The 12,207-nt window shown below is 40.3% G+C and overlaps 1 protein-coding gene across 1 annotated transcript in view; it reads left to right on the forward strand.

The window, feature by feature from the left end:
* The window catches only part of PLA2R1 (phospholipase A2 receptor 1), a 974,624-nt gene that overhangs the window by 79,051 nt on the left and 883,366 nt on the right, over nucleotides 1-12,207 (forward strand). The window contains exon 2 of the mRNA XM_078681678.1: nucleotides 4,616-4,993. Coding sequence (XP_078537804.1) covers nucleotides 4,616-4,993 — 378 coding nt within the window. The remainder of the gene's footprint in view (nucleotides 1-4,615; nucleotides 4,994-12,207) is intronic.

The following is a 12,207-nucleotide window of genomic DNA, read 5'->3' on the forward strand; positions in this document are numbered from 1 at the left end:
ACATTTTTAACCCAGGGCAGGTCAAGAAACGTGTCAGCATGCCTACCCCGAAATAACACAAAAGGTGTCTTACCTGTGGTAGTGTGAGGTGTAAACCTATATGTGCAAACCCTTTTTGTAAGCACTTCTTTCCAATTTTGCCCATTTTGCTTCGCTAGAGAAATCGTTTCTTTTAAAACATGATTAAACATCTCAACAGTGCCATTAGACTCAGGGTGATACAAAGTGCACTTTTTATGGATAATCCCACAATTCACCAAAAAACGTTCCATCTCATGCGAAACAAGTTGCACGCCATTATCCGTGAGAAGAGTTTGAGGTAATCCCTCCCTGGAAATTAGAGTTTTGAGAAACTCAATGACAGTGTTAGTATTGATACTTTTAGTGATCAAAATATCAGGACACCTGGAGTACAAATCAATACATACAATAACATAAGTGTCTGAACCATCACCATGAATGGGGCCAAAAATATCTAGTGCAATGTCCCTCCAAGGACCACTTGGACGAGATCTCTTAACCATGGGTTGAGTTCGTAACTTAAAACTTTTCTCACTCAAAGAGCATTGTATGCACTCCCTAACTAATCTTTCAACCTGTAAATCAAGACCAGGCCACCAGTAACAGGAACGAATCCTCTCCTTGGTCTTCGAAATACCCAAGTGTCCCTCATGAGCCAAATCTAACAATTCCTGCCTCAAAGACAACGGCGGAACTAATTTATGTCCCCTCAGCAACAAACCCTCACAGCACGAAAGTTGATCCCTAACAGACCAAAAGTCTTTCAACACTAAATCAGACTGATCAATTCCACTCCATCCATTCTGAATACATTTGAAAACGTTCTGAACACAGGGTCTCGGCCACAAGCATCCAACCACCTCTCACGTGTAACAGCCTTATAATCAATGACACACACAAAATCACTTGAATCAGCTTCTTGCGAAGAGGTATAACTATCAAAAGAAACCAACCTAGAAAGAGTGTCAGCCACAAAATTATCAGACCCAGGAACATGTTTCACAGTAAAATTGTAACCCTGCAAACGAATAACTAATTTAGAAATTCTGGGAGAAATGGCATCAATACCTTTGTTGACTAAGACCTCACATAAAGGTTTGTGGTCAGTTCTGACACTAAAGGAAGTTCCTCACAGAAATGTTTTATGTTTAGTGACTGCCCAATACACTGCAAGAGCCTCCCTCTCAATTACAGAATACCTGGACTCGGCCTCTTTGAGGCTCCTTGAAATTAACATTATGGTGTTTTCAGTAGAAGTGCCCCCTTGATAAAGAACAGCACCAAGCCCCTTTTCACTAGCATCGGTGGAGACAATAGTACCTTTTGTGGGATCAAAATTCCTCAAGTTAGGTGCATTTTCCAAACCTTTTTTAATACAAATAAACTCCTTCTCACATAAATCATCCCACACAAACTTCCTCCCTTTCTTTAACAAACTCCTCATGTGAAAAGTTTCCTCGTGCAAAATTCTTAATAAATTTGTTATAGTATTCCGCCATACCTAAGAAACGCATAAGTTCCTCCTTAGACATGGGAGACTTCAAGCCTGAAATAGTATCCACCAAATCACGCTTTGGAACTACACCTTGAGCTGTAATAGTGTGTCCCAGATAATCAATCTTATCCAATCCAAACTTACACTTCTCACGTTTAATAGTGAGATTGTGAGAATTAAGCCTGCTTAAAACTTGTCTTACCCTGCGTCCATGCTCAATCTCATCAGACCCATAAACCAGAATGTCGTCTTGATAAACAGAGACACCCTCAATATCCACTAAAACCCTCTCCATCACTTGCTGAAAAACTGAGGCTGCAGAGACCAACACAAAAGGAAGCCTAACAAACCTAAAAGTTCCAAAAGGAGTGATAAATGCCGTCAGGTCTTTAGAGGAATCATCCAACAAAATCTGATGATTAGCAGAGGTCAAGTCGATGGTACTAAAGAATCTTGCACCTCGAACCAAGCTCACAATCTCAGAAATATTTGGAAGACGATATCTGTCCACTACCTCACACTTATTTAATTGCCTAAGGTCCACACAAAGCCTCAGAGACCCATCCGATTTCTTAGCGGCAACCACTGGAGCCAACCAAGAGGTTCCCTCCACCTCTCAAAAATTCCTTAAGATTTTAACTTATTAAGCTCCTTTAACATCTCATCCCTAACCGTAAAAGGAACATTTCGTACCTTACTAGAAACTGGAGTTGATCCGGGGATCAGTTTAATTTTATGACAGTAACCCTTGAGGCACCCAAACTTCTCTCCAAAACTACAGGGAACTCCTTTATTAATTGTTCCTTCATTAAATGTCTCGCACATGCAACAGTGAGTATGAGTAGGTTAACGATAATAAAAGCAGAACGATCCTCCACCGCTGAACACGTTAGACAGAAAAAAAGAGTCACAATCCAAAATTAATAATCCCGTTTATTTGCAAATGGCGCAAAGGACCCGAAAATGCAGGCGGGACACAAACTATAATTTAAAATACAGGAACAGTCTTACTTGAACGTCCAGTAGTGATCAGGCCACAGTCTGAACACGATCTGAAGTTAAAAATACCAGATGTTGTTGAGCTGCCAGAAGAATCCCATCCTCGTCGCCAGTGTTGAAAAGAGGGTTTTCCAGGAAAGAAGTGAAGTAGGCTTTAAATCAGTTGTAGAAGAGGTTTATTCATTTTAAGTAGACTGTTTCAAGCAGCTCACCCAGCCAACTGACAGAAACCCTTCAGATCCAAACACAGAGCACAAGCTGTATTCCAAACACTCAATTCTATTCCAGAACTCCACTACATCAGAGACTGGGTTAATAAATAAATAAAGATAAGCATAAGAAATAAAGTTAAACAGCACATTACAACACCTGGTCTCTTTATCATTGGCTTGTCACCATTATCTTCTTCTGCTTAGTTGTCACCATTACCAACTCATGCCCACGGCAATGGACGTAAGCTTTCCAACAAGGGAACCATTAGGCATGCTGTTGCAGAATTAGAAATGCAAACAACATCACAGTTGGCAAAGTAAAATCCTAGGGACCAGATAACAAACTTTTTGCGCTGTGTTTGCCTCACAAAAGTGATGCTCACAGCGCTATTTTTATTTAATTTACTTTCCAGCGCAAAACTTCTTTGCCTAGGTTTACTAAACCGGCCTTACAATGATTATCACAGTGCAGATATTCTGTCCTCATGACTTACCAGAGGGGTAACTAACGATAAAACCCTTGTCTACTATAGTAAATTGGGAGATTCCATGCAACATAATACCTCCTAGCAGATTTTAATAGAGTAGTGGCAATCCACCCTAAAAAGCCTATTGACTTTGGCATATACTATTTACAATAGATATGTCATGTCTGCTAACTTTATCCTAACTTTTCATAATAAACAGATTTCGCTTATAGCCTTGGTCATTGACTTGCCACTGCATCCAACAAAACCCTGCCCTATTGTGCATAAGTTTACATGCATGACAACCAATCATAGAAAAACAAACATCATAATTATCTAATTAGCTAGGCGAAGGAGTTTAATAGTGTCACAGTGGCATTTGTGTGACCTTAAAGGACAGGCTCTATCCATCACAGTAGTAGGTGTTGAAAGATCAAGCACAAAAGCTTTGTTGGATAAAGAGGCTGTGTGAAGCAGCTGGATAAACAAACGATCATAGCTGCCTACTGGAGAAGCACTTTCTATGAAAGAACACTGCTTTTGACAAATCTAAATCTGTGCAGAGAAGGACCAACATATTGGTATAGCCACAGTCCCTTTCTCTAGTACTGAAAGCTCTTTTTTGATCACATTAAATCTGGAGACACCTCCTCTATCAAGCCAGACCTACAAACAAGTGTAGATTATTTGGTTGTTCCAGCTAGCAGTACTCAATGCCTGATTCGTTAAAAAGTGTAACTTGTGAAAAAAGGAGCACTTCTCAGATAAGTAATGTGCACCTTCACACCCAGAAAACAAGCATCCCAAATCAACCCTTCAAATGAATCTTTACAAACAATCACTTGCGCCAAGAAAATGTGTGTCATGTAAAAAAGTGTTGGATTTCTCTGTGTAAATACTATTGCCTTTAATGGAAAGATACTTGTTATGTTTGGGGGAGTGTGGCCACTGCGAATGAGTTGAGTATAGATGCTTTCTACTAGTATACCAGAGTGGCAGTTGCCTAAATTAACCTCTTGTAAAAATAGCTTAAACCATTTCCTTGGCCTTATAAAACCATTACTCTCTTAAATTGCTCTTGAAGTGTATTATAATTTAGAAGTGTATGTTTGACTTTGCTGTAACTAATACTATTTTGTTGTGAGGCACTTTACTTCCTTACCTCAGTCCTAACAAAAAGCAATAAGATAACATCAGGCATTTTAAATAGCCTGCTGTGGTCGTGAGAAGTTTTGGGTGAGCCTTACAGATGACTGGATTGACATACTTCAGACATTGTGATCAATATCTACAGCATTTTCACAGCTCACTGTAAGACATTGCCCTAGGACTGACCATTTAAGTCTCATATGAATTGTTTCAAAGAGAAGTAAATATTTTGTTCCGTTTGACCCCACTAATCTTGCTCTACTTTTTTGCAGGCAGAGAGATGTTTATTATGAGAAGTGAACAGCTGAACATGTGCATCAGAGTGGATACCTCTGGAATTGTTCTGGCAAACTGTAGTCAACCTTCTTTGAATATGTTGTGGAAATGGGTCTCTGAAAACCATCTTTTTAACTACGGCACCAAACACTGCTTGGGGCTCAATGTCCTTGATAAAGAACGGCCCTTGAGGATGTCTGAATGTGACAATAACCAAGTCACCTTTCTGTGGGACTGTCATGATAATGAGTTGATTAGTCGATCCAACTACAGATTGGTGCCAGAGAATGGACAAGTTGTGGCTCGTAGACGGTCCCACAAGTGGAAGCATTTCACAACGCAGAATGATGATCTCTGTGTTCACCCCTTCCAAGGTAACTAACACACATGCATTTCCTTTGAAGAGGGAGAATGTGATGCAATTGGTTTTCAGCTCAAACCTATCAAATAATAATCTGAAAGTGTAATTGTAATATTTTATGTTTTTAGAAACGTAATAGTTATGTGATATTTACGTTTAAAACTATCTTCACATTCTAAAAGATGTATCAGAACCTATAGAACCTATATAAAAATGCTTTATTAATCTTCTCTTTATACGAATGTGTTCTTTTTATGTTTTGTATTTCATGTTTGATATCTTGTGTATAACTTGTTCACTATGTTAATAGACATAAAAGCTAACTGCTTCTGATAATCCACATAAAGGTGTTACATTAATTGTGTTAAATGTTGATGCTTTCCAGGCAGTGTATCCAGCTGTTGTTGGAGAATTACAGAATCATAAAAATATAGTATTTGTATGGTTTCCCATCCAGAATGCTGTTAGTGCCCAATCCCCTGTGATTTGCCACAGTCCTCTCAGCATTCTTGTTTGTGGTATGTCAAGTGGCAAGCTTTGTTGTCAGTTTTAATATAACGTCACCTTCTCTATTCAGGGAAAATTGTTTCATACACGGTACAACAAGAAGGGTCAAGAGGTGCTGAGCTGTAGAATTGCTTTGCAATTGACTTAGAGAAAGAGGTATGCAAGCATCATGGCACAGAAATGTTCTTTACATCTCCCACACATGAATTAATTTTATCTTCATTTCAGTAGCAGAAAAACTGGTGCTCTTTTACATAGAGCACTTTAAGGCAGCATTCCCTGTATCAGTGTATGACTTGTGATGGTACTATGTCTTAATTTTCAAAACATAACTGTCCTCCTTTTATACTGATTTATAATAGTCATCAGATAGAATAACTGTCTGCAGATAGGTGGGCATGGTGAAAGAATTACAAGAAATTGATGTAGAGGCTGCACATTGCAAATGCATTTAACTCACATTAAAGTAGGAACACAAAAATAAGAAATCATGAACTCCAAATGTATATTTTACACATAAATAGAACTCAAATCATTTTGTATCAAAAGGATCAGATGGTGTTTTGTCAGGACCTAAACTGAGAAAACCTAGTCCTCACTTTCCCATATAAAGTGACTCAGTATAGGAAATGAAAGCAACATTTGTTAAACCCTTTAAAAATGCAGTTACTGGCATATCCTTTGCAGGGGAACAGAATAATTCAAAGGACCATGTAAGGGATCACTTAAGCACTTAGACCCCACCATGAAAATCATCCCTGATATTTACAGTTACCAATCTATTATGTCATATGTTTGTAGGGGCTAGAGGCTGTAAATCCATTGGTCTCCCTCCCAAACTTGACTCTTTTAATCACTCCTGTCCACTTTCTAGAAGTAGGAGATCCTGAACCCTACAGAGCCTAGACACTCCCCGTGAGTAGTATACACCCTGAATATTGATGCTAGAATATTGAGGTTTACAAATATTGAGGTCAAAATATTGAATCCAAAATATTGAAAGGTAAGTAGGTATAGATTTTCTATACCTAACTCCTCATATATGTACCTTTAAGGATATATATATATATTTATTACCTACTGGCAATAGCCAGTAGGTATATATAGTTAGGATTTTTTTCCTATGGGATTTTTGAAAATTCTATGTCGAATAACTTTGGCGTTTGAGGACAGAATTGGCTGAAATTTTCAGGAAAATGGAACATTTCGTTTCTGAGCGAGAAAAAAGGGGGGTCCCAAAACGTGTTTTTCCCATGCAATTTTCCATAGGGCGGTTGGCCTCACTTTTAGCCTGAACGGCTGAATGGATTTACACCAAACTTGGCAAAATTGTAGGGACTGGTAGCCCGATGTGCCTTTGCTATGTCTCAAGATATAGGCTCCAGTGGTTTTTACGAAAATTAACTTTGAAAAATATATATTAGGCTACATTGGGCTATATATATGTTGGAGCCCAAATGTAGCCCAATGTAGCCCAATGTAGCCCAATGTAGCCCAATGTAGCCCAAAGATGGCCACCAGAGACAAAAAAAAACAAATGTAGCCCAAATATCAGCCAGATGTAGCCCAACTATAGCCCAAGGACAGAATGTCCCAGAGTGTTCTAAAGAACAACTAGAGTGCTAACAGTCCTACTTATTACAAAGGTATGGCACACCTGAAGCCATCTTGATTGGAATAAAGTGGTAACTCTTAAAACATTTAATTTAAAAAGGAACAAAATGAGGGGGTTCATTTTGCCATAGAAAGTATGATTAGCGAATATATGACGAAATCCCGCATACCATCAGTCCGCAAAAAAAATCCAGCATGTACTATTAGGCCGCAAATTAAAATAACGAAAACTTTTAGAACGAATATGCCTTTAGCATACACTAAACAACTAAACTACCCTAAACCCTAAAACACTACCCCCAGCATGACCCTACACTACACAAACAGTACAACACTACCCTAAACCCTAAAACACTACCCCCAGCATGACCCTACACTACACAAACACTACAACACTAGCCTAAACCCTAAAACACTACCCCCAGCATGACCCTACACTACGCAAACACTACAACACTACCCTAAACCCTAAAACACTACCCCCAGCATGACCCTACACTACACAAACACTACAACACAACCCTAAACCCTAAAACACTACCCCCAGCATGACCCTACACTACGCAAACACTACAACACAACCCTAAACCCTAAAACACTACCCCCAGCATGACCCTACACTACGCAAACACTACAACACTACCCTAAATCCTAAAACACTACCCCCAGCATGACCCTACACTACGCAAACACTACAACACTACCCAAAACCCTAAAACACTACACCCCAGCATGACCCTACACTACGCAAACACTACAACACTACCCTAAACCCTAAAACACTACCCCCAGCATGACCCTACACTACGCAAACACTACAACACTACCCAAAACCCTAAAACACTAACCCCCAGCATGACCCTACACTACGCAAACACTACAACACTACCCTAAACCCTAAAACACTACCCCCAGCATGACCCTACACTACGCAAACACTACAACACTACCCTAAACCCTAAAACACTACCCCCAGCATGACCCTACACTACGCAAACACTACAACACTACCCTAAACCCTAAAACACTACCCCCAGCATGACCCTACACTACGAAAACACTACAACACTACCCTAAACCCTAAAACACTACCCCCAGCATGACCCTACACTACGCAAACACTACAACACTACCCTAAACCCTAAAACACTACCCTCAGCATGACCCTACACTACGCAAACACTACAACACTACCCAAAACCCTAAAACACTACCCCCAGCATGACCCTACACTACGCAAACACTACAACACTACCCAAAACCCTAAAACACTACCCCCCAGCATGACCCTACACTACGCAAACACTACAACACTACCCAAAACCCTAAAACACTACCCCCAGCATGACCCTACACTACGCAAACACTACAACACTACCCAAAACCCTAAAACACTACCCCCAGCATGACCCTACACTACGCAAACACTACAACACTACCCAAAACCCTAAAACACTACACCCCAGCATGACCCTACACTACGCAAACACTACAACACTACCCAAAACCCTAAAACACTACACCCCAGCATGACCCTACACTACGCAAACACTACAACACTACCCAAAACCCTAAAACACTACCCCCAGCATGACCCTACACTACGCAAACACTACAACACTACCCAAAACCCTAAAACACTACCCCCAGCATGACCCTACACTACGCAAACACTACAACACTACCCTAAACCCTAAAATACTACACCCCAGCATAACCCTACACTACGCAAACACTACAATACTACCCAAAACCCTAAAACACTACCCCCAGCATGACCCTACACTACGCAAACACTACAACACTACCCTAAACCCTAAAACACTACGCCCAGCATGACCCTACACTACGCAAACACTACAACACTACCCTAAACCCTAAAACACTAGCCCCAGCATGACCCTACACTATGCAAACACTACAACACAACCCTAAACCCTAAAACACTACCCCCAGCATGACCCTACACTACGCAAACACTACAACACTACCCTGAACCCTAAACACTACCCCCAGCATGACCCTACACTACGCAAACACTACAACACAACCCTAAACCCTAAAACACTACCCCCAGCATGACCCTACACTAAACAACCACCACAACTCTACACTACACTAACACAACACTACACTACACAACACTACACTACACTACACAATCACTAACCCACGAAAAAATTAACACAAACCCACTTACCTCTCTCGTCATCGTGGTTTTCACAACGCAAATGCATTTACCATACATGCCTTTAAAACGTAATTCTTTGTAAAGGCATGCGCGATAAATGCACATGCATTTTGAAAAAATGCGGGATAATGGTATGCGAGCTCAATGACCTTGCGGGATAATGGTATGCGGACTGAAAGTCTGCGGGATAAAAAATGCGGGAAAATGGCTGCAAACCATGATTAGCAGCAGACTTCCCTGGTGAGCACTAGCTTTACTACAGTGATCTAATGAGCAACTAGAGTGCTAACATTCAGAATTTATGGCAAATGTGTGACACATCTGAATGCCTTCTTGATAGAACCAAAGTAAACAAGCATTGAAAATGCAATAGATCTCGCCCTCGTTTAAGTTAAAGCCATTCTGTTTGTAATGAGGTGGCTTTTTAGCTTTGCTTTTATTAGTGTTTTTAAAACTTTCATGTAAATAACATGCATATGTATGAATATATGTATATGTATGCATGCATTTATATTTATATAGATATGCAGATTACATATGTTTATATATGTATATTACCTACTGGCGATAGCCAGTGGGTATATATAGTTAGGATTTTTTCTCTATGGGATTTCTGAAAATTCTATGTCTAATAACTTTGGCGTTTGTGGACGGAATTGGCTGAAATTTTCAGGAAAATGGCACATTTTTTTTCTGAGCAGCCCCTGAAAATTTGGGGGGGTTTCGTCAAGGGGGGGCCAAGAACAAAGGGGGGTCCCAAAACACGTTTTTCCCATTCATTTTTCCATAGGGCGGTTGGACTCACTTTTAGCTCGAACGGCTGAATAGATTTACATGAAACTTGGCAAAATTGTAGATATGGTTTGCCCGACGTGCCTTTGCTATGTCTCAATATATGTCCTCCAGTGGATTTTGAGAAATTAACGTTTAAAAAAATATATATATCTGTGACAGCGCTCCGGTTAGCGCCCTGGTTCGCGTACCTGACGCGTAACGGAACTTCGCGAAGCGAATCTGATTGGCTATCTGGTGTCTGTCAACATTCTAAACAGTCCGGAGCGGCCGCCATCTTGTCTCTCGGTACGATCGAGAGACAAGATGTGGTGAAAAACGAAGGGGGAAATGAAGGAAAGGGGGCAAGGTAGACCACTCCTGACCCCCTAGGATTGATGAGGGGGATATTAAAGTCCCCCGCGATTTTTCACGGTAGAGGCGCTTCCCGGTACGCGAACCGGGCAGCTAACCGGCAGCGTAACGGGAGTCCGCCATCTTGTGTTTTTGGAGCGTCCGGTTCGCGTACCGGGTAGCGTCCCGGTAAGCGTAACAAGGGGAAAACCAAGAGAAACAGTAAAAAAAAAATTAAGGGAATAGATTTCCAGCAAACTTGGCAAAATTGTAGGGACTGTTTGTTTGATGTGCCTTTGCAAGGCCTCAAGATATGTGCAAGTGTGGATTTTGTCTAATTAAGGTTAAAAAAATATATATATCTGTAAGCGTGCTCCGGCACGCTTACGTTACGGGTTTTGTTTGCGCTGCAGAGCCGATACGTCACGGTTATGCGACGCGTCATGAGGCGTCTCACGTGGCTACGTGATACGTCACGTAATAAAGAATATATTTTACAGCTATAGATATTAGCTTTTAAAAAACCAATGAAATTCACTGAAAAAACCATAGGTTATAGACCATATATAGTTAGGAATTTGCATTTACAAAACCTTGAAAATTCACTGAAAAAACCATAGGTTAGAGACCATATATAGTTAGCTGGACATTTTATTGACATAAAACCAATGAAATTCCATATATAGTTAGTTGCACTAACTATATATCGCGCACCCGCAATCCACTGCTGATGATGTCACATATTACATCATTCATGACATGGTCAGTGACATCACTGATGACATCACTGATGACATCTCAAATGACATCACTGATGACATCACTGATGACATCTCAAATGACATCAGTGATGACATCATGACACACCAATACCAGTTACTACATATGCACTCACTGATTCCTACGTCTACACACACATTCACTCATTCACCCATACAATCACTCATACATACAGTCACTCATTATTACAACACTATCATATGCACTCATACACCTATGCAGACACTCACACACTGCCACTCATCCATGGAGTTACTCACACACCTAGTCAGTCCTTTAAAGAATCAATCACACTTCCATTTCCTCATCTATACAGTTAAACACAGAACACCATACTTCAGTGACATCACTGATGACATCACTGATGACATCTCAAATGACATCACTGATGACATCTCAAATGACATCACTGATGACATCATGACACACCAATACCAGTTACTACATACGCACTCACTGATTCCTACGTCTACACACACATTCACTCATTCACCCATACAATCACTCATACATACAGTCACTCATTATTACAACACTATCATATGCACTCATACACCTAGTCAGTCCTGTGAAGAATCAATCACACTTCGATTTCCTCATCTATACAGTTAAACACAGAACACCATACTTTTCACACATATACTAACACATACTTACTCTCTTATACAATCACTGATACAAGTACACATTGATATGCACAGAGTCACACACCTCCCAGCCAGCCACACACACACTCAGTCTTCCATACATCCACTCATTCTTCAATATGTAAAACATATTTAAACTTTACAAAAACACACATACACTAGATGATGTCATCAGTGATGTCATTTGAGATGTCATCAGTGATGTCATCAGTGATGTCATTTGAGATGTCATCAGTGATGTCATCAGTGATGTCACTGACCATGTCATGAATGATGTAATATGTGACATCATCAGCAGTGGATTGCGGGTGCGCGATATATAGTTAGTGCAACTAACTATATATGGAATTTCATTGGTTTTAT

This window comes from Lissotriton helveticus, chromosome 3_1 (assembly GCF_964261635.1).
Source record: "Lissotriton helveticus chromosome 3_1, aLisHel1.1, whole genome shotgun sequence".
Taxonomy (NCBI): Eukaryota; Metazoa; Chordata; class Amphibia; order Caudata; family Salamandridae; genus Lissotriton; species Lissotriton helveticus.